Source organism: Sorex fumeus, unplaced genomic scaffold (genome assembly GCF_029834395.1).
Source record: "Sorex fumeus unplaced genomic scaffold, SorFum_2.1 ptg000126l, whole genome shotgun sequence".
Classification (NCBI taxonomy): domain Eukaryota; kingdom Metazoa; phylum Chordata; class Mammalia; order Eulipotyphla; family Soricidae; genus Sorex; species Sorex fumeus.
The window spans coordinates 5,807,345-5,834,520 of record NW_026606183.1 but is presented as its reverse complement, the minus strand read 5'-3'; the positions used below and the strand labels follow the sequence as shown (position 1 = coordinate 5,834,520).

Genomic DNA, 27,176 nt, shown 5'->3' with positions numbered 1-27,176 from the left:
TAGTGAAGGTGTTTATTGTTCACTTTTAAAAGACTTCCAATAAAATACAGCTAGGAAAATAAAGAATTCAAATTATAAAACTTTTCACGTAAGTCATCATGAATTAATTTTTTTTAAAAAAACAACAATTTTCTAGGCGCCCTAATAGTGGTTTTATTTGAAAGTACAGATCAGCAGTACCAAACATTAAGTTATAATAGGCATTGTGAGCAGTTTTAAACTGTGTAACTTTTAAAAAATTAACCTGAAGTTGTTATAAACTACATAAAAATCTGAATTATTCTTCCAGTGCCCCCAAAAGCTCTACAAAGTCAGTGATGTACCATTCAGCGTTGTCCTTTACTTGTTGCCTGATCACATTCCCGCCAAAGCCGATGAAAACATCCTAATAAGGAAAGAAAAAGAGGAAACAGTTAATGCACGCACACACAGTACACACAGCTGTGACAGACGTACGTCCCGTCATCCCCAGGCACCTCCAAGCTCCCATGAGCCTCCTTCTACCCCAGAATGATGCTCCACAAAGCTGCACACACACTCATGATGATCCCTGTTCTCTTAATATCAAAACTGCTGCCGGGGCTGGAGTGATAGCGGGTAGGGTGTTTGCCTTGCACGCAGCCATCATGGCCAACACAGGTTCGATTCCCAGCATCCCATATGGTCCCCCGAGCACTGCCAGAAGTGATTCCTGACTGCATGAGCCAGGAGTAACCCCTGAGCATCGCCGGGTGTTACCCAAAAAGCAAAAAAAAAAAAAGAAAACAAAAACTGCTGCTGAAGAGGTTGGAGCCATAGTACAGCGGGTAGGGTGTTTGCCTTGCAAGCGGCCAACCCGGGTTTGATCCACAGTATCCCATATAGTCCCAGGAGCACCGCCAGGAGTAATTCCTGAGTGCATGAGCCAGGAGTAACCCCTGAGCGTCTCCAGGTGTGACCCAAAAAGAAAAAACAAAAAAACCTGCTGCTGAAAATATAGTCACCTCTGGTGGTAAAAGTCTGGTATTCAGTAGCAAGCACACTCAGGCCAGGCAATTCAAAGATCAAAGAGAAGCCTGGAAGAGCAGGTACCATGAGTGACCTCAGTGACCTTCCAGGGATGGGTTTTACTTGGGAAATATAGTAAATAAAAACAAAATAATAAACTAAAACTGAGAGAACCGCTACTTTCGTCCTGCCTGGTTGTTCCCCCCCCCACACCCCGCCCCCGCATCACACCTGGCGATGTACGGTGGTTACTCCTAGCTCTGCATCGCTCCAGGCCCCGTCCTGTTTCTTTTTTGATGTCAAGTATAGAACTCAGAACCTCAAAACATGCCACAGCACAGGTTCTACCACTGAGCTGCATCCAGGCAAGCACTCTTAACTTTTCCTTAATAAAACTGTTTCAAGCTACACTGTTTCATTCATTTCTACCAAGTAATACCTTAAACAAACAAACAAAAAAAATCTTTGTTTGGGGGCCACACCTGGCTCTACTCAGGTGACCACATGGGTTCCAAGGCTAGAAGGAAAGCACCCTACCGGCTGTGCTATTTCTGAATCCTTTTACTTGTTTTTAACTTTTTTTTTTGGTCTGGGAACCACATCTGGCAGTATTCAAGAACTACTCCTGGCGTTGGGGTTGCCCCTGACAGTGCTCAGGGAGACCATGAGGTGCCAGGGACTGACCCCCGACCTTTCACATGCAGACCATGTACTTCAGCGCTCAGAAGAATCCCTCTGGCCCAGTGAATAACCTTTCAAAATGGTATTTTTCATTTACCTGCCAGGATACAGATGAAATACATACTCATTAGTAAGTATAAAATTCTCTCATTGCCCTTTTGGCCTTTTCTTTTCATTTTTGCACAAAAGGGAGAGTGGGGGTGATCAGTAAATTTGGAGTCACAGTTAAATTTCCCTTCCAGTTAAAGTTAGCCCCCTCCTAAGATCCCCCTGACTCTGTCAGCCTTTTTTTTTTTTGCTTTTTGTGTCATACCAGGTGATGCACAGGGGTTCCTCCTGGCTCTGCACTACAGGAGTTACTCCTGACGGTGCTTGGGGGACCCTATGGGATGCTGGGAATCGAACCCGGGTCGGCCGGGTGCAAGGCAAACGCCCTACCCGCTGTGCTATTGCTCCAGCTCCTCTGTCAGCCCTTTTTGCATTCCAGCACCAGCTGAGCTAATTTCCGGGCTTCTGTGACCTAAGGATGACACCTGAGGCCTGGTGTGCACGTCTTCAGCCCTTGCTCCTGCCATTCCCTGCCCACTGACCAACCCAGCCCTGTACCACTTTGTTTCTGCTGCCTCCTGAAAGCTGGGCATCACTGTTGTCATGACAACAGATGTCCCTTGAGGTTACAGACACCTCATTGGCACGCGCATGACCTGCTCTTGGTTAAGTCAGGCTATGACAACTTCTTTCTATATTTTGTTTTTGTGCCATGGTGACACTGCTCGGGGGTTTCTCCCAGCTCAGTGCTCGGGAGTTATTCCTGGACGTACCAGGGATTGCACCCAGGGTTCCTACATGGAAACCATGTACTTACTTCAGTCCGTTGAGCCACCTCCAAGCCCCATGTGCCATCGTCTGACTGGTCAGAATATCTCATCTGATTTTTTTTTTTTTTGTCATTTATCTACTGTAGGTTGGATGTTCCCTTACAGAAATCTACATTTTTACTACTGGACAGTCCTCATTCAAACTAGTCCAGTATTCAACCCCAATGCTGGTTGAAAATCATCTAAAGATGCATTATCTTTTCAAATTTTTTTCCTGCTGGGGTGGATCTTCCTGTCTACAAATGCAGTTTTGATGTAATAATTACACAATTGTTACGGAAATTCCCATTACTTTATTTGTTTTTAATGGAGTCACTGTGAGATACATAGTTATAAATTTTTTCTTGGGTTTCAGTCATGTAATATTCCAACAACTATCCTCTACCAGTGTACATTTCCCACACCAATGACCCCGTTTCCCTCCACCACCTCCAACCCTCAACCCACGTCTATGGCAGGCACTTTCCCTTCCTCCCTCCCTCCCTCCCTCCCTCCCTCCCTCCCTGTCTCTCTTTCACTCTTTCTTTCTCTCTCTTTCTTCTCTCTCTCTCCCTCTCTCTCTCCTCACTCCCCTCCTTTTGGGCATTATGGTTTGCCATAAAGGTATGGAGAGGTTATCATGTTTGTTCCTTTATCTACTTTCAGCATACAGTTCTTATCCAGAGCGATCATTTCCAACTATCCTAAATCCTTATCTTGAACTGACTCAAATAAAAATGTTAACTTGGAAGGATCAAAATGACTCTTTAACCACTTTGGGTTAGTCATTCACAGAGAAAATTATTATTTTTTAGATCTCATGAAACTAGGTACAACGTCTGCTATACTTTTTTGCTCCCTTTTTCCTTAGTTAGAATGATGAAGGCAATGTCCTACATGGAATGGAAACATTGGATACTTAGACACTTGTTGTAGAGAATTTGTTTTCTACTAGTCTCAGGAAACAATATTAATTCAAAGGACAGGGGGTAAGGTGCCTGCCTTCAGCCAACCTAAATTAATCCCTGGCACTACATATGGTCCCCTGAGCTCAGAGCCAGGAATAAGCCTTGTTGGGAATGACCTAAGCAAACCCAAGTATAATATATGTGTAGACTAAAATTGTTGGTACATTATTATTATTTGTGCACATTTTATGTACATTAATATTTGTGCTGGAGCAATAGCACAGTGGGTAGGGCGTTTGCCTTGTACGCGGCCGACCTGGGTTCGATTCCTCCATCCCTCTCAGACAGCCCGGCAAGCTACCAAGAGTATCCCACCCTCACAGCAGAGCCTGGCAAGCTCTGGTGGCGTATTCAATATGCCAGAAACAGTAACAAGTCTCACAATGGAGACGTTACTGGTGCCCACTCGAGCAAATCAATAAATAAAAGGAAGACAGTGCTACAGTGCTATTATTTGTGCTATTATTTGGGGAGAGTCTCCTGCCCCCACACCTGGCTGTCCTTGCTGGGGTCCCTTGGGGGGGGGCGGGTTGAGTTTCCCTCCTGCCCCGAGCAGAGCTCCGGCAGATGAAGACTTCCAGAACCAGTCACAACCATGCTGAGACCACTCTCCACACGCATGAAGGTACCGGCAAAGGAACAAAGGCATGCGGGTCCCGGGGCTGAGATCTCCAAGCCTGCTCGGATCGGGCTGAGCATCCTCCACCCAGATCCTCCATCTTCCAGTAGGCAGGGGTCACACCCACCAACTGCACCCCAGCGACGTGTAATCCCATCAACGGCCAAGACCCAGAGACTATAAAACCCAGCTCCAGGAAGCGCTGGGTTTATTATCTTATTATCTCATTCTTACTTTGGACAACCTGGCAGGCTACCAAATGTAATCTGCCCACACAGCAGAGTCTGGCAAACTCCCCGTGGCATACCCAATATGCCAAATACCAGTAACAATGATGGGTCTCATTCTCTAAACCCTGAAAGAGCCTTGAATATGGCACTTTTTAAAATCTCAGGGCTAGGACGAAGGAGATGTTACTGGTGCCTGCTCAAGGCAATCGACGAACAACAGGATGATCGTGATCGTGATTACTTGGAGAAATAAACCTGAATCATGTTGAGCCCATATTTGGGCTCAGAGGTGGCCACTATACTTGGGGACTGAAAGGTTTATGGGTTTTAATTCATTAATTACAACACCTATTAAGTAGAAATAAACTCAACTGACATTGAAATCTGCATTTGAAATAGCTATTTAGATTCATTACAGTTTTCTAAAATCATGATATTTAGATTACAAATCCTCATAAATCCTTATCAGCTGTCTAATATAAAAATACAACTGGAAAAAATGGACATTTCATACATACAGCAGGAGGACAAGCTTCCATATCTGTGGCTCCATCTCCAATCATGACTATTTTCTTAAAATGGAATTTTTCTTTTAAAAATTTAATTACTTTTCCTTTTCCACCAGATTCGGCTGTTGGCTGCAACTCGTCAAAACCTGCATATTCACCTTAAAAGAGCAGTTAACAGTGTTACATAAGATCTGTATTAGGCGGACAGTCCTTTTTTTTTTTTTTTTTTTTTTTGGCTTTTTGGGTCACACTTGGCGATGCACAGGGGTTACTCCTGGTTTTGCACTCAGCAATCACTCCTTGCGGTGCTTAGGGGACCATATGGGATGCTGGGGATCGAACCAGGGTCGGCTGCGTGCAAGGCAAATGCCCTACCCGCTGTACTATTGCTCCAGCCCAAAGCAGACCATCTTTTTCCATAGACAATACACTCATACACATGTCACTGAGGAGACTCGGGTGACTCATCCTGGGCTTCCACACCAATGTCACAATCAACAAGCATTGTTTTTTGGTTTGTTTTTGGATTTTTTTTTAGTTTGGGTTTTTTTTTAATTGGTTTTGTTATTGTTTTGGGGGGTTTTTTAAAATATTTATTTCAGTACTATGATTTGTAACAAATGAGAGTGTTTCGTGCACACACTATTCCACAACTGCTGTCACCACCAATGTCAGCGATGTCCTTCCTCCAATGTCTCAAGGTCCCGTCACACACACAATCCCTTATCACCTCACCTCTACCAAAGTAACCAAAAATTTGATCAATACCCTTATTAAACAAGCTTTGTTTTTTAAATTACAAATATCTCTTGTCAAGTATCTCTTTTGATATTTACCTTGGGGCAATTGATTTTGCAATCTCAGCTTCCTGTGCAGCAATTCTCAAACATTTAGGTACCAGAGTACAATAAAATATTGAAATAAGCTAATGAATAACTTTATCTCAAAGGAGATTTCTACTTATATTTGCTTATTTCCATCCATAATGTAATTGCTATACTTGCTTTTTGTTTGTTTAGCTGGTTTTGGGGCCACCCCTGGCAGTGCTCAGGAATTACTCCTGGCTCTGTGCTCTGGAATCACTCCTGGCGATGTGTGGGGTCATCCCACTGTTTTTAAACAGTCTCTACAAACCCTTCAAAACTGTTTACTAGGTTGGAGAGATTGTACAGCAGGTAGGGTGCTTGCATTGCACATAGCCAACCAGGGTTCTATCTCTGGCACCCCATATTGTACCCTGAGTCCCACTGAAAGTGATTAGTGAGCACAGAGCCAAGAGGAAGCCCTGATAAGCATTGCTGGTGGGACAGCAAAACAAAATGTTTACTAATACATTAAATTAGTAATTAACTTTATTTTAAGAATATTAGTCACCTCTTGACATAATTGGAAACATCTTGGGGCCTAAGATATGGCTCAAAAGACTAGAGTACATGCTTTGCCTGTCAGAGACCAGGGTTCAATCCACGATCCACTGAGAATGACCTCCAAACAGAATGAGGAGTTGCCACTAGATGGGACCCAAAAACAAAAATTGGAGACATCCTAAAATGATAAATACTATAGCTATGGCCCTGTGATGACCCAAGTTGGGTCCAGGGGCATCCTCAAAGATAGATATAGGGTAGCAACTCACTAATAAATCTTTCTTCTTCAGTCTAAATTGGTTCAAATACATGAGAGCTCACATAAAGTAAAATTCAGCATAAAACAAAATTAATCATAGCACAGCAGTAGGGCGTTTGCCTTGCACGCAGCCAACATGGCCGACCCGAGTTCGATTCCTCCGCCCCTCTCCGAGAGCCCGGCAAGCTACCGAGAGTATCTCGCCCGCACGGCAGAGCCTGGCAAGCTCCCCGTGAAGTATTCGATATGCCAAACACAGTAACAACGAAGTCTCCAATGGAGACGTTACTGGGCCCGCTCGAGCAAATCGATGATCAACGGGAGGGCCTTTACCTTTTTTTTAATCATAGGGGTAACATAGGATCCAACATTTTATTAATTACAGACATATACAGGTAGATAATTGCATGGATCCTAAAGTTAGGAGAGATAATGACCTCAGTTGATTTTAAAGAACCAGGATATCAAAAAACCAAAAGGCATAAGCAAAAGAGACAACCACTCTCTCAATATTTAATTGCTATTTATTTATTTATTTATTTTTGCTTTTTGGGTCACACCCAGCGATGCACAAGGGTTACTCCTGGCTTTGCACTCAGGAATTACTCCTGGCGGTGCTCGGGAGACGATATGGGATGCTGGGAATTGAATCCCGGTCGGCCGCGTGCAAGGCAAACGCCCTACCCTCTGTGCTATCACTCCAGCCCTTAATTGTTAACTGTTAACAATCTTAACAAATTTTGCCTCTTTTGCCAACCACAACACCCAAAAGGAGAGAGAGAACAAAAGGGAATGCCCTGCCACAGAGGCAGGGTGAGATGGGGGGTATGGGGGGTGGGAGGGATACTGGGATCCGTGGTGGTGGAAAATGGGCACTGGTGGAGGCATGGGTATTTGATCATTGTATAATTGAAACCCAAGCACAAAATTTGTACGTCTACAACTGTACCTCATGGTGTTTCACTAATAAAAGTTAAAATAAAAACAATATTAACAAAAATTTTTGGGGGGGTCACATTCAGTTATGCTTGGAGGCTATTCCCAGTCTGGTACAAGGGATCAAACCTGGGACTCCTACATGTAAAATATACACTCTACCCTTTTATATGGTCCCCTCAATATTTAACTCGTCACATCCAATAGATATGAATGTCCTAGAATATGGAAAATAAAAATCTGGTAAGAAAGAAGAAAATATGGGGGCTGGAGTGATAGCACAGAGGGTAGGGCATTTGCCTTGCATCTGGCCGACCCGGGTTTGATCCCCAGTGTCCGATATGGTTTTCTGAGCACTGCCAGGAGTGATTCCTGAGTGCAGAGCCAGAGCCAGAAGTAACCTCTGTGCATTGCCGGGTGTGACCCACAAAAAAAAAAAGTTACAATGAAAGTATTACTGCTATTTAAAAAGAGTAGCAAGACAAGGAAATGTGAGGTATCAAATGTGGGCAGACCCATGGCCCTACATGGCAGAAACTGGAAAGCCAAAGAAGGGATGACAGGGGCTGGAGTAATGGCACAGCAGGTAGGGCGTTTGCATTGCAAGCGGCCCAACCCAGGTTCGATTCCCAGCAACCCATATATATGGTCCCCCGAGCACGGCCAGGAGTAATTCCTGAGTGCATGAGCCAGGGGTAACCCCTGTGCATTGCTGGGTGTGACCCCTCCCAAAAAAAAGAAGGGATGACAGAGGCGAGGCAGAGTGATGGTGGTAACATATGGGCCTTGACAACGCAGTGGTGTACAGATGAGGTAACTGTATACATCAAACTGTAAGAGCCAACAGTATTGTAAACATGTGACTTAAAGTATAATAATTGAGGGGCTGGAGTGATAGCACAGTGGGTAGGGCATTTGCCTTGCATGCGGCCAACCCGGGTTCGATTCCCAGCATCCCATATGGTCCCCTGCGCACTGCTAGGAGTGATTTCCTGAGTGCAAAGCCAGGAGTAACCCCTATGCATCGCCAGGTGTGCCCCAAAAAGAAAAAATAAAGTATAATAATTGAATTTAAAAATGGAATGTGATAAGGAGGCAGAATGGGGGCTGGGAGGGAACCTTGGGGTATTGGCATAGGAACACTGACCCCGATGATGGGATCAAAGTTAGAACACTGGACACCTGAACCCCTATTCACAGCATTGTAAATCACGGTCTCTAAATAGTTTTAAAATAAACAAACAAACAAACAAACAAAAAAGGGCCGGAGTGACAGTACAACGAGCAGGGTGTTTGCCTTGCACGCAGCCAACCTAGGTTCAATCACCGGCATCACATATGGTCCCCCAAGTACCACCAGGAGTAATTCCTGAGTGCAGAGCTAGGAGTAACCCCTGAGCATCGCTGGGTGTGACCCTCCCCCCCAAAAAATAAATAAAATAAAATAAACAACTGTAAAGTACTATGGGTCAAAGAGCTAGTACAAGGGTAAAGGCTTTGCATCCCATATACCCGAGTTCAACCATTACCATACATGGTTCCCTGAGCACAGAGCCAGGAGTAACCCTTGGGCACCACTGGGCATTGCCCAAAGATAAAATAAAGTATTATTACCATTAAAGTAGAATTTTAGCCTATTGGCAAATACATTGGTTGATGGAATGTTGAGCTTCGAAGCGACATGCTCCACAATGCTTCTAAAGCCACCAGATATAAGAAAAACTTGAACATTTCGTTCATGTAGGCGACTTACAAGCTCCCTGCAAAAAATAAAAAGTATTAAACACTGATTTTTATATAAGCTAGAAGACATGCAAAGGCATCTATAATACATTTTTTTTACCTGAGTACATTTGCCCGAGTTACATCAAATAAAACATATTGCCTGCTGAACTCATGTTTTGTGTCTTTCTAAATGTACTCAGAAATTAATCAATGAGGCCTGACTGCATTAACAATTAATTTCTACCCATGGATCTGCAAAGATGTAAGATGGAGAGGATATTTAAGTACTTCCTTGAGAAAAAAATAAGGAAAGACTCATCCAAACATACACAGTGTATATGGTCCAAGAGCAAATCCAAGGGCTAAAGGGCCCTCACAAATAAAGTTATGGTGAGATAACTTCAGGGGGGCAGGCCCCCAAGTAGAGGTTCTACCGGGGAAATGCAGACAGGAAGCGGGTTCCTCTTACCTTATGCCCGGGGTTAGATGAGGGGGGTGCTCTGCGATGAGCCGTTGCACCTGCTCCCTGGAGGGCTGAATCAAAGCTAAGCGCTCTGTGAGGGCAGCCTTGAAAGGCACTGCTCCACCCATGGCTCGCCGAGTCCTAGGAGGAAGACCCGCAATCAGGCCAGTGCACTCAGCTGTCTTCCAAGCTGCTCACCGGGAAGGAGCTGCCTAGAATTCCCCTGCATGAGAGATTACTCTGCAACGCAAGGGTGTGAGGCCTAGGAATAAATGACTGAAAGTTTGCTTGAGACCTCAATATTTTTTCTTTAAAATATTGGCCCAGGGGCTGGAGAGATAGTACAATGGGTAAGGCACTTGCCTTGCACACACACCAATCAAGGTCTGATCCTCAGCATTTCATATGATCCCCTGAGCGCTACCAGGAGTAATTCCTCAGTGCAGAACCAGGAGTGACCCCTGAGCATTACCAGGTAGGGCACTTGCCTTGCATAGCCAATCTGGTTCAATCCCCGGCACCCCTTCTCATCCCTGGAGGTCCACCAGGAATAATTCTTGAGTGCAGAGCCAGGAGTTACCCCTGAGCATTACCAGGTGTAGCCCCCCTCCAAAAAAAAAAAAATAATAATAATTAAATAAAAATAAATAAAATAGAGGACACACATGGCAGTGCTCAGAGGTCACTGGAGCTGTCTCAGTGCTGAGAGGTGTCATGGCAAGAGCCTAGTCAGGTTTCAAACTGCTGTGCTTTACCATTTGAGCTATCTCCTTGCCCTCACACCAGAATTCTGAGGCATTTGTTTTGTTTTGTTTGGGCTTTTTGGATCATACCCTGGTAATGCTCAGAGGTTACTCCTGGTTCTGCACTCAGGAATCACTCCTGGCAGTGCTCGGGGGACCATATGGGATGTCAGGGATCAAACCTGGGTTAGCCATATGCAAGGCAAATGCCCTACCCGCTGTACTATAACTCCAGCCCCACATCAGCATTTGGGATATATTTGCATCCACAAATATATCATTTGATAATCTGGAAAACCACATTTATTAACCACAGACACCTTCCTGAATATCAAGGAAACTTGACTTCTTATCAGTCAAGAATGAAACTGAAGATCTGGTACTTTTGCACTATCTGCAGCCGAATGGTCTGGGGACAGCAGATTCCACAGCTGACCGGATGCTCTGTCTGCAATAGCTCGTCATTTTATAAAGTGAATAAATATTATTCCTACATTTCTGACACAGCATCCTCAACTCCACAGAATTTGGCCAGCTCATCAATTCCTTCTTCTCTGATGACTGTGCTATCAACATCAAAGCACACTGCATCCGCCGAACAGAAGAGTTTCCTCAACTCTGAGTGGGAGACCATCCTTGGAAGAATTTTCCTCCTACAATGCATGGGGGAAAAATTTAAAAAAAATATATATACATATATATAATAGAAATACACACATATATAAATATATACACATATATGACAAATATTTTGTAGCACTGCACTGTCCTCCCGTTGTTCATCGATTTGCTCAAGCGGACCCAGTAATGTCTCCATTGTGAGACTTGTTATTACTGTGTTCAGCATATTGAATACATTACAAGTAGCTTCGCAGGCTTTGCCGTGCAGGCGAGATACTCTTGGTAGCTTGTCAGGCTCTCTGAGAGGGGCCGAGGAATCGAACCTAGCTCGGCCATGCCGGCCACTTGCAAGGCAAACGCTCTACCGCTGTGCTATCGCTCCAGCCTTAATATTTTTAAATATGACATAAAATACAATTATAAAAAGGCCCAGCTGTGCCTACCAATTCAGTATTAATACACTTTGATTTGTTTCGGTGTAGCCTATGTAAGCATGTATTCCCATCAAGCTGGGAATTGAACCCAGGGCCTCACACATGCAAGGCAGGTGCTCTACTACTGAGACACATCTACACCAGATCCACCTTTTCTTTCTGGACCCAAGTGGTGCTGTTCCCCCTCCCCCAGTGATTCTCAGCTGAGTCCTCGATTCAATGCAAGGTCCCACGGATGCAGTGCAGTTCAGGCCTGTGGTGCTGAGGGACCCGGACACCCCAGGGCTGCACCTGGTGATTGTCAGGGGAGCACACTATCCTGGGGATCAAACCAGGGTCAAGCCACAGGCACTTAACCTCTATCCTAGCTCTCCAGACTCTCACTTATTTCTGAACATAATTAAATGTCTCCTAGGGGCTGGTGCGATAGTAGGGTGTTTGCCTTGCACATGGCCAACCCGGGTTCGATTTCTAGCATCCCATAGGGTCCCCCAAGCACCTCCAGGAGTAATTCCTGGGTGCAGAGCCAGGAGTAACCCCTGTGCATTGCTAGGTGTGACACAAAAAAGAAAAAAAAATAAGTGTCTTCCAAATTAAGTGTCTCTGTCATGCTGAGATTACAAACACAAATGGGACCTAAACAACTATTGACTCGCTTTAGTCAAGAACTAACTTGCAAATATATCTGATGGTCAGCCAGTATATTTTTGGACATAATAACTATAGCAATAAGGCAAGTGCTAAAATAGAAATGTGCAAATATGCTATGGAAATACAGAGAAAATATTTAACTTTGTAGATGAAATGGGGCTTTAAGAAGCACATGATAGGGGCTGGAGCAATAGCACAGCGGATAGGGTGTTTGCTTTTCATGCAGCTGACCTGGGTTCGATTCCCAGCATCCCATATGGTGCCCTGAGCACCGACAGGAGTAATTCCTAAGTGCAGAGCCAGGAGTAACCCCTGTGCATTGCCAAGTGTGACCCAGAAAACAAAACAAAACAAAACAAAACAAAAAAAGCACAGATATTTGAGCTGAATCTCGAATGGTAAATGGACCTCTGCATGGATTCTCCAAAGGCAGGGTATTTGTTTGGGGATGCTGGGAAGAAGAGAGAAATAGATGGAAACAAGAGAGAGCAGTGAAGAGTGGCTACAGCACGAAGGAAGAATGATGGATGACATGCTGGCAGCTGCCCTCGGGCTCACTCCAGCTGCTAGGCAGTGCACAACCATGGCTGTGAACACGCTAAGGAGCTGGATTTTAACTTCGAGATAAGGTTAACCCTGGAAGACTTCGTACTTCAGCAGAGACTTCAGAATGAAACATACACACTTATTAGTCACCAGGGTGAGGTGGTAACTGAAGGCATGGCCTGGTGAAATTTGCCAGGGTGAAGAGAGGAAGGCTCAGGACAGAAACCACAGAAGCAGAATGTTTTGGTCAGGACCCTAGGAAGAAAAATGAAAATCAGAGGCACAGGAAGAAACTGGGAAACCACAGGGCAGCAGAAACTAAGGAGAGAACTAAAAAAACACTTCAGTATTTATTTCTTAAAATCAATGTACCTGAGGGCTGGAGCAATAGCACAGCGGGTAGGGCATTTGCCCTGCATGTGGCCAACCTGGGTTCGATTCCCAGCATCCCATATGGTCCCCTGAGCACCACCAGGAGTAATTCCTGAGTGCATGAGCCAGGAGTAACCCCTGTGCATCGCCCCCCAAAAAAGCAAAAAAAAAATCAATGTACTTGAATCATGATAGTCAAGGGGGTGCAGAGGTTTCCTAGAACAGTCATACCTATAGGCCTACAAATTGTGATATCTAATCAATGATTCTGGCAGAATGATCCAATTGGAAACTGACCTGGGAGGAAAACTGGGGACCCACACCAGGAAATTTTTAGGGGCTATTCCTGGCTCTGTGTTTTTTTTTTTTTTTTACTTTTATATCTTTCTTGAGATACTGTTAACAGAGGTTTCAAGCACACATCATTTCAATACCACACCAGCTACCAGAATACCCAGTTCCCTCCCACAAGATCCCAAAGGCCTCTCCCAATAAGTTCCCCATCCCCTTAAGCTCTCCAGTTCTGCCGCCTTTAGTCATTTGTTACTCCCTTACTGTGTATCTTTAAATCCCGTATCTGAGAGATCATTCTGTATCTATTCCTTTCCTCTTCTCATTCATTTCACTCCCCTCAACAAACTCAGTTCCTTGAATCACTTCTCCAGGTGTGTTGTCTTTGGTCCTTTGTGTTTCATTAAGTCCCTCATATGAAAGAAATCATTCTGAATCTAACCCTTTCATTTTGTCTGACATCATTCAGCAGGATATATTCTAGTTCCATCTGTGTAATGGTGAACTGCATGATTTGATCCTTTCTTATAGTTGCATAATATTCTACTGTTTATATAGACTACAACTTCTTGATCCATTCGTCTGTAGTTGGGCATCTGGATTTTTTTCTGTATCTTGGCTATTGCACCACAATAAACATAAATGTGTTTATATCCTTCTAAATTAATGTTTTTATTTGGAGGGGTAGATGCCAAAAAGTCATATGGCTTGGATCACAAGGGAGCTCTACTCTTACTTTTGAAGAAATATCCATATTGCTTTCCATAGAGGCTGAAACAGGCATTCTACTCAACAATGAACGAGGTTTCTTTTCTCACCACTTTGTCACCAACACCAGCTATTTGCAGACTTTTGCTACATGCCATTCTCACTAGGGTGAGACGGTATCTCACTGTTGCTTTAATTTGCTTTAATTTTCCTGAACATACATGGTAATGAACACTTTTTTTCATATGCCTATTTATTGGCTGTGTATCTAAGGAACTATATGTGGTGCCAGGGATTGAACAAAGATTGGCCACATGCAAGCATCTTATCTCTCTGGTCCTCTAGGAGGGTGGGAAAAAAAAACCTTTTAAGTCAGAAGTTGGCAAACTATTGCCAGTAGGCCAAATCCAGCCTGCTACTTCTCTTTGTATGGCCTATGAAAAAAAAAAAATTCTGTGCTCTTTTGTCTTGCCTATCATGCTATCCAGACCCAAAAACTTAGGGGCCCACATGAGACACGCCACCATGGTGACACCACGTGGGCAAGCACTGGAAGAATTCAGGAGATTGGGATAATACTGTTTTACCACAGAAACAAAATGTTTAGGTCAGGATCCTAGGAAGAAAAATGAAAATCAGAGGCATAGGGAGAATCTGGGAAACCACAGGGCAGCAGAATCTATGGAGAGAACTCAAAAAAAAAAAAACTTCAGTATTTATTTCTTAAAATCAATGTACTTGAGGGCTGGGGTAATAGCACAGCAGGTAGGGCATTTGCCTTACATATGGCCAACCTGGGTTCGATTCCCAGCATCCCATATAGTCCCCTGAGCACCACCAAGAGTAATTCCTGAGTGCATGAGCCAGGAGTAACCCCTGTGCATCGCCAGGTGTGACCCCCCAAAAAAAAGCAAAAAAAAAAAAATCAATGTACTTGAATCATGGGAGTCAAGGGGATGCAACTTTGATAAATACCACAAGGTGACTTGGGAAAGCTCATGCAATGTATTATCACTTAAAGAGAAACCAGCGCTTCTGTCCAACTATCTATAGGTCCGATTACTTTATTATAAAGGATGTAATTTAGAAAGGCACGTGGGGGAAGGCACAGACCTGTCATACTCTAAGGGTAACATTCTCCCTGCAGCCCTAGTGTGACTGGATTCAACCTTTAACCTCTGGTCCCTCTCAGAAAGTTAAGGAGGGGTGGGACTTTAATTCCAACCCTCTAATCACATAGTTGGATCTCCAAGTAAACAGTCCCATTCATAGAAGGGTCCCCAAAGTAACCATTAACATAACAAAAGACAGCTTTATAGCTCTAAATTCCAAGGGTTCTAAGAGCTAGATCCAGGAGGTGAGAATCCTCTAAGAACCCTTGGAATAAAAACCAAATATGTTTCTTATTATAAAGGACAATATCTTACTCTCACCTTCCATCTTCCTTCATTATCTCAAAGCAAATCTTATGATCTCATGAAAAAAAATCTCAGTACCTATTTTTATTTTTATTTTTTTATCTATTTATTTTGCTTTTGGGGTCATACCCGACGATGCACAGGGGTTACTCCTGGCTCATGCACTCAGGAATTACTCCTGGCGGTGCCCAGGGGACCATATGGGATGCTGGGAATCGAACCTGGGTTGGCCGCATGCAAGGCAAATGCCCTACCTGCTGTGCTATTGCTCCAGCCCCCTCAGTACCTATTTTTAAAAAGCAAAACCTTTTTTTAAAAACATAGTTGTTCTGCGTTGTAATTTTTTCCCCTCTTGCACAACCCCTATCTTGCAGCAGTCGGGGGGGGGGGGGGGGCTGGAGCGATAGCACAGCGGTAGGGCGTTCGCCTTACAAGCGGCCAACATGGCCGACCCAAGTTCGATTCCTTCGCCCCTCTCGGAGAGCCCGGCAAGCTACCGAGAGTATTCAATATGCCAGACACAGTAACAACAAAGTCTCCAATGGAGACGTTACTGGGCCCGCTCGAGCTCGTGCAGCATGTAGACACCCAGAATTAATCCAAGAACCAGGGATTATACCAGGCTCTTTCTCATCCAGGATCACAAACAGCAAAGCTGTCCTACTCACCCTCACCTGAGTGCACGGAATGGCACCAGGAGCCATTTCAACTCAGGAGCTTTAAGCCAAAAAGACATTTTGGAGGTCTCCATTTTATTTTTGGTTTGGGGCAGGGGATGGAGGCACATCTAGTAGTACCCAGGGATTACTCTCAGCTCTGCAGTTTGTGGCATCTGGTGCTGCACAGGGAACCGTGTAGTGTCCAGGATCACATCCAGATCTTCTTCATGCAAAGCACGTGCTCCATCTGTGAGGGTATCACCTCTGTCCCACCCCCTCCACCTTGCCCCCATTTCAACTCTACTACTGTATTTAGCATATTCCGATTTCATTAAACTCTTGCTAATTCGTTTCTCATTGCCAGCGAATTAACATAATATCTTACTCTTTTTCACTCTCCGGATGTGTTTATTAGGAGAATCATCTCTATCCTGCACTTCAACCCTTTTGATATTTTGGAAATCCCAGATATCACTTCCTTTCCATCGATGGATATTTAAGATTTCATCTCTAAAAGACTTTAAAAATATAAATAGGGGCTGGAGTGATAGCACAGTGGGGAGGGCGTTTGCCTTGCACACGGCCAACCCGGGTTTGATTCCCAACATCCCATATGGTCCCCTGAGCACTGCCAGGAGTAATTCCTGAGTGCAGAGCCAGGAATAAGCCCTGTGCATTGCTGGGTGTGACCCAAAAAGCAAAAAAATAAATAAATATATATATAAATACACACACAAAAGTGGAAAAAATAGAAACACCATTTATATTTAAATATAAAGATATTATGTATAATATATTCATTATACATTAAACACATTAAACATGCTCAAATATATTAAAAATATAAAGTTTATATTTAAAAACAGTAAATACAGTCTATAAGAACATAACAAAGTATAAAAAGCTATATAGCACAGCGGTAGGGCATTTGCCTTGCGCGCAGCCAACATGGCCAACCCAAGTTCGATTCCTGCACCCCTCTCGGTGAGTCCTGCAAGCTACTGAGAGTATCTCACCCGCACAGCAGAGTCTGGCAAGCTCCCCGTGACGTATTCGATATGCCAAACACAATAACAACAAAGTCTCCAGTGGAGAAGTTACTGGGCCCGCTCCAGCAAATCGATGAACAACGGGAGGACAGTGACAGTGAAAGTGACTGGAATTTATACTACTGCTTTTACTGTACACTTTTCATATACATTATTCCAATACCACACCTGTCACCAGTGTGCCCAGAGCCCCTCCCAGAAGCCTCTTCCCATAAAAGTTCAGTTTCATAGACAAACCTCCAGTTCCAATGACTGTAGCCATTTGTTGTTACCTTACCATAACAATAGCTATTATTCAACACAGTTATGCCCTTCTTTATATAGCTATATTATTTTATCAGTCTAGTCTCTGCTGCAATTCACCCCCAAAATACACATACGAACACACACACACACACACACACACACACACACACACACACACACCCCTTATGCTTACCTTATGCTCAAGGAATACAGAGGACTTCTTGTTCTTAGATATCATGGTTTTCATTTCCACTATACTTTGAAATTTTATTCCCTCTGCCAGAAATACTATCCTGTTATTCCCTCACCTGATCCCTCATGTCTAATGGGCAAATACTACCTATTCTTCAAGGTACAGATCAAATGACCTTCTTTATCTAGACTATTTCTATTATCCTCACCACATCATAGAACTAGCTACTCCCCTTCCTCTTTAGAATGTGTTTCTTCGGGCAGGGACTTAGGCTGAATCATCTCTCTCTATATCTAGTTAGCACCCAATGGATGTTAAGTAAATGTTTCATGTATTAAAGTTTAGGGGCTGGAGAGATGGTACAGCAAAGGAAGCACTTGCACTATACACGGCCAATCAGTTTCTATCCTCAGCATCCCATAGATCCCCCAAGTGATCCCGAACTCAGATGGCTGTGGCCCCAAAACAAAAAATAAAAAACAAAATAAAAAGTGTAACTAGCTATTGAGAATTCAACATGGTATTTGAGAAGATTATTTTTCTTTGGTTTTGGTTTGGGGACCACACCTGCTGGTGCTCAGTTTACTCTTGGTTCTGTGCTCATATATCATTCCTGGTTCAGAGGACAGTGGTGACAGGGATTCAAACAAGATTTGGCCGTAGGGCTGGAGCAATACCACAGCAGGTAGGGCATTTGCCTTGCACGCGGTCAACCCGGGTTCAATTCCCAGCATCCCATATGGTCCTCTGAGCACTGCCAGGAGTAATTCCTGAGTGCATGAGCCGGGAGTGACCCCAGTGCATTGCCGGGTGTGACCCAAAAAGCAAAATTAATTAATTAATTAATTAATTAAAGAGTTGGCTGTAGATGAGGCAAGTACTTTACAATGAGGTGGAAAGTGTCTTGTCTTTTATGCAAGGTAAGCACTCAAGACTTCACTCTGCTCTCAACATACATGTAGCACTGTCCTCCCGTTTTTCATCGATTTGCTCGAGTGGGCCCAGTAACGTCTCCATTGTGAGACTTCGTGTTACTGTGTTTGGCATATTGAATACATCACGAGTACTTGCCAGGCATATTTCTTTTCTTCTCTTTTCTTTTCTTTTTGTGCTTTTTTGGGTCATACCCAGTGATGTTCAGGGCTTACTTCTGGCTCTGCACTCAGGAATTACTCCTGGTGGTGCTCGGGGGACCATATGGGATGCTGGGAATCGAACCCAGGTCCGCCGCATGCAAGGCAAACGCCCTACCCGCTGTGCTATCGCTCCAGCCCCTCAACATACATATTTCTTATAACTTCTCACTTCCCAGTGGCCTTTGCCCTGTCTCCCAATACTGGGGGATGTTCTCATGTATCATGTTTAATGTTAAACTAGGTCCAGTCACTGATGGGTAGAGAAGAGCAAACACCAGGCCCTCCAGAAAGATCCCTGAAGGCTGTCCAGTACAGCCCCGCAGGCAGATGTTATGGAATGACATTGTCAAAGATTTTATGAGGCATCTTCTATCCCTCACAGAGATTCATTACACCACTGAAGGTCTGACCAGACCCTATCTCTACCTAACCTATTACCCCGATTTTCCCAACCAGCCCTATATAAACTCCCAGCCCCAAGCTGAGAGTAAGATGGTTGTTCTTTCTGTTTTGTTCTGTGGCCACACGTGGTGCTGCTCAAAGCTTAATCCTGGCTCTGAGCTTAAGGATCACTCCTGTTGGTGCTCAGGGGACCACATGCGTTGCTGGGTATTAGAATGGAGGTTGGCATATGCAAGACAAGCACCTAATCCCTGAACTCTCTCTCTCTGAAAATGGTTTTTAGGACAAAAAGTCCACCACCTTCTTAGACAGCTACCACTTGAATAAACCAGTTTTTTCTTTTTCTTTTTTTCTTTTTGGGTCACACTCAGCAATGCACTGGGGTTACTCCTGGCTCTGCACTCAGGAATCACCCCTAGCGGTACTCAGGGGACCATATGGGATGCTGGGAATCGAACCCGGGTGGGCCGCGTGCAAAGCAAACACCCTACCCGCTGTGCTATTGCTCCAGCCCCAAACCAGTTTTTCTTGTACCAGCTCTTTTCTCTTAAATATTGACCTTCCAGTGCAAAAGAAATGGATCTTGGATTTGGTAACAATTCCAGGGACCAGGGAGATAGTACAGTGGGCAGGGCACTTTCCCTGCATACAGGCGACCAGATTTAATTCCTGGCATACTATATGGTCCCCAGGGCCTGCCAGGAATGATACCTCAGTGCAAAAGCCAGGAGTTATTCCTTCTCACTGCCATCCCCCCCCCCAAAAAAAAACAGGAAAACAATCTTAACTTACTATGCTATTAGTTTAAAATTAAAATGTATAAGTAGCAAAGATGACCATATGAACATCAAAATCAGTATCATATTCTGAAAGAAATCACAAAGCCATCATCTTAGTCTGGTCACACATCTTTCTCAGGAATGCTAGCGTGTTCATTTCATAGGTCAACAGACAGTATATGGAAGTAAAATGCTTTAAGGTCACACAGCTAATTAATGCCTACAGATCTAAGACCTAGGCTGGAAAGACACTCAACAGACTGGAGCACACTGAATGAAAGAGGCCTGGGTCCGAGCCACGGCACCACCAGAAGTGACCCCAAGCAATACAGGCTGTGAACTCCCCTCAGAAAATAATTCAGACCAGGGAGTGTGAGAAAGCTCAAAGGGTTGGAGCAATGCATTGCATGCACCAGGCCCTTAGTTTAACTTGCCACACTGCAGGCACCTCCCTGCGCCATAGCACTTCCAAGTGGAAACCGTGGTCACAAAGCACTGTGTGGCGTAGCCTGGTAATCTCCTGTATTACAGAGACCAAGCATCAATGCCGTGAGTACTGCTGCATCTCCCTTGCCTCCCACAAAAGAAAAAATTCAGACCATAGGTGAAAATGAACACGTGTTGGGTTGGAGCGATAGTACAGTGGGTAGGGCATTTGCCTTGCACATGGCTGACCCAGGTTCGATCCCCAGGATCCCATATGGTTCCCCCGAGCACCACCAGGAGTGATTACTGAGTGCAGAGCCAGGAGTAAACCCTGAACATCACCGGGTGTGAACCCAAAAAGCAGAAAAAAAAGAAAAGAAAATGAACACATGTTGGGGGAAAACAAAAGGTAAGATATTGTTACTGTTCATATAGTACTATTTTAAATTTTTATTTCATTCTCTTGCTCTAAAAAATGTTATTTTTGAATATGTGTTTTTATTATTTTGGGGCTATACCCGGTGGTGCTCAAGCTTACTCCTGGCTCTGTGCTTGGGGGTCAATTCTAGCAGGCTAGGGGAACATATGGGGTGCCAGGAATTGAACCTGGGTCAGTCACAAGGTAAGTATCTTACCCACTGTACTATCTCTCCAGCCCCCAAATGTTTGAAAATTGGACCAGAGAGATGGTACAGGGTTTACAGTGCTTGCTTTGTATGTGTCCAAGCCTGGTTTGATCCATGAACATCAACTGGAGTGAATCCTGAGCACTGCCAGATATAACCTAAATTCCCCATCTCCTCCTTTTTGATTTCCAATAAAAAGAGAACAAAATTTCAGATCAAAGTTCTGCTAGCTGCAGAGCACACTGGGTGATTAATTATTCAATAACACTAGCACATTTTCTAGGAAACCACGGAAGAAGACTCCAGATATAGTCAAATTCCCATCATATGAACAAACTATAAAGTGGCTGCACATCCCATTCGCTCAGGTTCAGTAACCACCCACAGAATGAGCCTAACTCACATTGCAGAGTTAGGCAGGGTCACTGTAAAAGCCTAGAGATGATGAGCAGAAAAACAGTGCTTAATGCAATAAACCTGTGAACAATATCCTGAGGCAATACATGTCTAATATTATCAATATAATATAAAAGGAGAAAAAAACCTAGGAATAACTGATAGGCCTCCAAGTTAGTAAGACAAAACCAGCCCACAGTGTCACTCTGCATAGAAAAAAGATATGAGGGGCCGGAGTGATAGCACAGCGGGTAGGGCATTTGCCTTGCACACGGCCGACCTGGGTTCGATCCTCGGCATCCCATATGGTCCCCCAAGCACCGCCAGGAGTAATTTCTGAATGCAAAGAAACCCCTGAGCATTGCTGGGTATGACCCAAAAGGCCCTCCCGTTGATCGTCGATTTGCTCGAGCGGGCCCAGTAACGTCTCCATTGGAGACTTTGTTGTTACTGTGTCTGGCATATCGAATACTCTCGGTAGCTTGCCGGGCTCTCCGAGAGGGGCGGAGGAATCGAACTCGGGTCGGCCATGTTGGCCGCTTGTAAGGCGAACGCCCTACCCGCTGTGCTATCGCTCTGGAGCTCCAGTGGCGCAATCGGTTAGCGCGCGGTACTTATATGGGTATGACCCAAAAAAAGCAAAAAAAAAAAAAAGATATGAAAAGCACAGAATGGGCACCACATTCAAGACAGTCTTAAGATCTCATGGAGATGACCAGATAAGTTATTATTGCTCCTTTGAAAATCCAGCAACCTGATCCTCTTTCCAAGGACTGAACCCAATAGTACCTCCAACCAGGACATCTGTCTCAAATAGAAAAGGAAATATCCCCAACTGAGAATGATTTCTACGTCCCCAGGTAAACACCGGTCCTGGCTGGTATCTCACAACTGCTGACACCCACACCCTGATCTGCTCTAGGACCTAGCCCTAACTTTAACTTCTACTCACGAAATGCTAATATCAGGGAGTGTCTCCTCCACTTTTAAGTTTACCTGGGTTTCGACCTCCTGCTTAAACTGTAGAGCAAAAGGCCTTTGCGTCCTTTAGCACAGCCCAACCCAATGAACAATTCTCTCCTGGTTCACTTTTGGTTCCCTCTTTTTTTCATAGTTTCTACCAAGAGTGACTCACAACTCATACATATTCAAAATTCTCATAGCAATAGCAGGGGGAGGGGGAATCTGCTGAGTAAATTCAGTTGCTTCAGAATAAATTGTGTACATTAGAATTTCACACAAAGGAAAATCTTGCTAAACGATGGACTCTGGACCCCTTACACCTGGTCCTTACAGGGAAGAGAGTCAGGACTAGAATGAAATTCTAGCAGAAAGGTGCGGGACAGCCAAGGCAGCTTCCTACCCAGTCCTGACCACTGCCTTCTGCTGCTTAGAATAGGGGCCTTCCTGGCCCTCATCCCCGGCTGCTCTGTCTCGGGAAGGAAGCTGACCACTTCCTTTTCACCCCTTCCAAGGCTCAGAAAGTGTCAAGCCTTAAGGGGTCTACTGCTGGGTGAAAGAGAAAAAGAAAAACCTCCTCACTTAAATGTTATCAAATTCTCTATTTCTGCATCTTAGAAGAGGTAGCAAAGTTCTGCAGTCACGGCCCTTTGTGACTATCGATCCCTTACCTTTCTGTGCAGGAACAAATAAAAGCTGGTACAGAGGTGATGGAGGTCAAGCAAAGCCCGGAGCTGCATGTCTTCCCAGTGCATTCCATGAGGGTCACGGAAGAAACTTTGCAAAACAGTTTGGGAGAAAGGTTCGAGGGGGTGAAGGGGTGGTGGGCACAGCACAAGACTAGGGAGCCAATCAGTTTGACAGAGGGGCCACAGGGAGAAAACAATGTGAAAAGAGGCCAAAGTCAGGAAAAGGCTGCAGGGCCGTGGAGGAAGTACAGTGCTCCCTCTGCATGCAGTTGACCAGGGTTAAACCCTCATCATCTAAGCCCTGCCAGGAGTGATCCCTAAGCACAGCTGAGCACAACGCCAGGAGTAAACAGTGAACACAGCCAGGGTGTCTCTCCCACACTCATAAAAGAAAAAGGTTGAGAAACTTTGGCTTAGAGAACAAGGCAAATCCTAAACAGGTCTCATCTGGAACACTGGTAGTAAGTGCAAGCCAGTTGAGAAATTTCTTTTCTTTTTTTTTCCTTTTTGGGTTACACCCGATGATGCTCAGGGGTTACTCTGGCCTCTGCACTCAGGAATCACACCTAGCAGTGCTCAGGGGACTATATGGGATGTCAGGGATTGAACCTGGGTCCACCACATGCAAGGCAAATGCCCTTCCCGCTGTACTATCACTCCAGCCCCCAGCTGAGAAATTTCTAAACCAGAGGAAAATAGTCTCTCTGTAAAAATGACTAGAGTTCCTGTCTATCCTCATCTATAGAATATTTTTATGCTAAAAAGCAATAGCAGGGGCTGGAGTGATAGCACAGCGGGTAGGGCGTTTGCCTTGCACGCGGCCGACCTGGGTTCGATTCCCAACATCCCATATGGTCCCCTGAGCACCGCCAGGGGTAATTCCTGAGTGCAGAGCCAGGAGTAACCCCTGTGCATCGCCAGGTGTGACCCAAAAAGCAAAAAACAAAAATTTTTTAAAAATTTTTAAAAAAAGCAATTAGCAATTCTTCATCGAACCTGAGATGTTATATAGCAGTGGTTATAACAAAGTCATTTTTTACAGGTAAAAAAGTAAACAGCGAGTGATACACGAATGATAATAAAAGACAAATCAGACTCACGTTTATCCAGTGCTGTACTCCTAGAGATTACACTCTTTCCCCCTTCCTGAATAATAATTCAACATAAAGTTCCGACTTTATGCTTTAAGATCTGGAACAGGTTCTGCAAGAGCAACAAAAGCCTGAAAAGAGAGAACAAGGAAAGGAACATCAAGATCCTGACCTATGAGAAGAAAGAGCAACTGGCTTCACGCCCCTCCTGACGCAGTCATGCAGTGGGACTATCAGAGGCAGTTCTGAGACAGTTTCCCGGGGGGTGGGGGGGAACCCTTGACTTCTCCCTCCTTTGAGCATTAACAAAGTAAACACATTCTTTTCTGTGATTTTTATTCCACAAATGCTTTAGGCTTGCTAGGTGATCTACACCTGCTTTTTTTTCTTTCTTTTTTTGTTTTGGTGAGGGTATGGGGGTGGGGGGCTGGAGCGATAGCACAGCAGTAGGGCGTTTGCCTTGCACGCAGCCAACATGGCCGACCCAAGTTCGATTCCTCCACCCCTCTCAGAGAGCCCGGCAAGCTACCGAGAGTATCTCGCCCACACGGCAGAGCCTGGCAAGCTCCCCGTGACGTATTCGATATGCCAGACACAGTAACAACAAAATCTCCAATGGAGATGTTACTGGGCCCGCTCGAGTAAATCGATGAACAACGGGAGGACCTTTACATTTTACCTTTTATGGGGGTGGTGGTGATGGCATGGACCACACCCAACTGTGCTCAGGGCTGACTCCTGGCTCTGAACTCATGGATCACTCGACCACATGGGGTGTTGGGGCTCTAACCTGGGCGGACCATGTGCAAAGCAAACACCCTAGCTCTGTGCTATGGCTTGGGTCCCAGTTTGTCAGTTTCTTATTCACTGTCACTGTCACTGTCCTCCCATTGTTCATCGATTTTCTCGAGCAGTTTCTTATTTAAAAAAAAAAGTAGTTTGTAAGGGATGCTGGAGCGATAGCAAGGCGGGTAGGGCGTTCGCCTTGCACAAGGTCTACACAGCCGACCCAGCCGGTCCGGGTTCGATTCCTCCGCCCCTCTGGAAGAGCCCGGCAAGCTACCAAGAGTATCTCGCCCACAGAGCAAAACCTGGCAAGCTACTGGTCACATATTCGAATTGCCAAATACAGTACCAACAAGTCTCACAACGGAGACGTTACTGGGCCCGCTGGAGCAAATCGATGAACAACAGGAGGACAGTACTACAGTGCTACAGTGCTACTTTGGGAGGGCCCAGAAAAATAGTGGATAGAGTGCTTGGCTTGTAGATGGCTGGCAGCATTCAATCACAAATGGTCCTCCCACTCTGTGCTCAGGAGTGATCCAGGATAAGCCCTGAGCACAGTCGGGTGAGGCCTCAAAACAAAGATACTGGTTGGGAGAAATAACTTACTGGTCTGGGTGCATGCATGGTGTCAGGGTTCAATACCTGCCATCACATATCTCAAGCAGAGCTGGGAGTGACCCCCAAGCACTGCGCGAGGAACAGCTCCAAGCACCACGGAGTGTGGCCCAAACAAACAACAACAACAACAACAACAGAAAAGCATATAATTATCATAAGACTCAGCAATCCCACTCCAAGAGATTTATCCAGAAGAAATGTAAACATTCATAGAATGTAACAACCCAAATTCATCAACAGGTAAATGGGTAAATAAATTGTGATACAGCACTACAGTAGAACACTATTCATCGAGAAAAATCAGTAACTTCTGATACATGATAAAATATATTTTAAACATGATAAAATACCAATAACATGGATAAAAAAATTTAAATACATACAGGACAGAAGAGTATAGTATAGTATAGTATAGTATAGTATAGTATAGTAAGTCAGAGGTTTGCTAGCATAGAACCGACCCAAGTTCCATCCCTGGCATCCAATATGGTCCTCAGAACCCTAGCAGTAGTGATCCCTGAGCACAGAGCCAGGAGTAAGCCCTGAGCACAACCAGGTTTGGGTTCAAAGCTGATGGGAGAAGTCAGACACAGAGAGTACATGAAAGCCTAGGAAATGATGCAAACAAGCGGGCCAGGGAGGTGGCGCCAAGGCCTAGAGCTCGAGCCTTATGCGCAGACGGAAGCCCCAGGTTTGATCCCACACCCCATGGTACCTGGAGTGACCAACCCCCCAGCAATGAGCTGGGATGGTCCAAAAAAGCAAAAAGAAAGAAAGGAAGTACAAACAAATGATACAATGGCAAAGGTCAGTGGAGCCAGGGGTAGGAGCTCTAGGGGCAGTACTAGAAAAGAAATCAGAGGAAACTTCTGGAGATATGGAACTGTTCTAGTGTAGTAGCAGTGATAAGTATAAGTGATAAGTTTGCCAAAATCTGAAATGTCTCTTAAAAGAGGTACATAAAAAATTTGACTTAAAATATAGGTTATCATGACAGTGATAGGACCATGATCGGTTCTATATTGGAAACCCACCTTAGTAAGATACAAAAACCTTCCATTTTATTCCTTTCTTCCCAGATCCTCGTTCCAATGTCAAATATTTAAAGGGTAAGTAATTACAACCGTGCAATGCATATGAGGAAAACCAAACCGCCTGACAGAATTAACTCCCAACTTGAGGCTGCTGTACCTTACAACAATCTGAGCTCGGTGCTTTTGAATATTCTAATATTCAAACGAAAAAAAAGATGACAAAGTAAAATCCTTGAATTTTGGAGACTTGCCTATTCTTGTAACGAAGACCGCCACGGCAGGATTGCATCATTCATTCATGCTGTTTGGATAGGCGGCCGTGGAATAATGAAATGTAAGCTGATGAAATAAAGCCTAAAAAGTTTCTGAAATGCGCTGCCTGTCTCGTTTCCGAAGCATAAGCACAGAATCACGGAAGCAAGTGCAAAAGACAGACCGGCGATCGGAAAGTCGGGCGCACCGAGAGACACACGCTGGGGCTTACCCGGCGCCGCTGCTCCTCCCTGGGCCGCAAGCCACCGCCACCAGGACGCCTGCCGCCGCAACCTTCCGAGCCCGGGGGGCGGGGGGCTGCAACTGACGCTCAGGACTTGCGTTCCGACCTGGATGACCTGTGCCGACCCGCCGAGCCTTTTCCAGACGATCGCCTGAGATCTGCCGAGAAGCACAGAGGTTTCTGGTCGGTTTTGCAGAGCGGA

General features: G+C 44.8%; 1 protein-coding gene across 1 annotated transcript; it reads right to left on the bottom strand.

The window, feature by feature from the left end:
• Positions 1 to 151: 151 nt before the first annotated feature.
• On the bottom strand, positions 152 to 27,120 carry PSPH (phosphoserine phosphatase). The gene is made up of 7 exons (XM_056137660.1): positions 26,963 to 27,120; positions 24,047 to 24,168; positions 10,839 to 10,997; positions 9,608 to 9,742; positions 9,028 to 9,173; positions 4,861 to 5,009; positions 152 to 385 (listed from the first exon to the last, which is right to left on the bottom strand). The coding sequence occupies exons 3-7, from the start codon at positions 10,976 to 10,978 to the stop codon at positions 278 to 280; spliced, it is 678 nt and encodes a 225-aa protein (XP_055993635.1). The 5' UTR covers positions 10,979 to 10,997; positions 24,047 to 24,168; positions 26,963 to 27,120; the 3' UTR covers positions 152 to 277.
• Positions 27,121 to 27,176: the final 56 nt, after the last annotated feature.

What these genes read in the sequence shown, in the direction of transcription:
- PSPH (XM_056137660.1), bottom strand. Translation starts at nt 10,978, where the DNA reads ATGGTCTCCCACTCAGAGTTGAGGAAACTCTTCTGTTCGGCGGATGCA. An exon ending in GAGGATGCTGTGTCAGAAAT is followed by an intron (nt 9,743 to 10,838) that starts GTAGGAATAATA and finishes TCTTCCTCCTAG; the next exon opens with GACTCGGCGAGCCATGGGTG. An exon ending in TGGAAGCTTGTCCTCCTGCT is followed by an intron (nt 386 to 4,860) that starts GTATGTATGAAA and finishes TTTCCTTATTAG; the next exon opens with GATGTTTTCATCGGCTTTGG.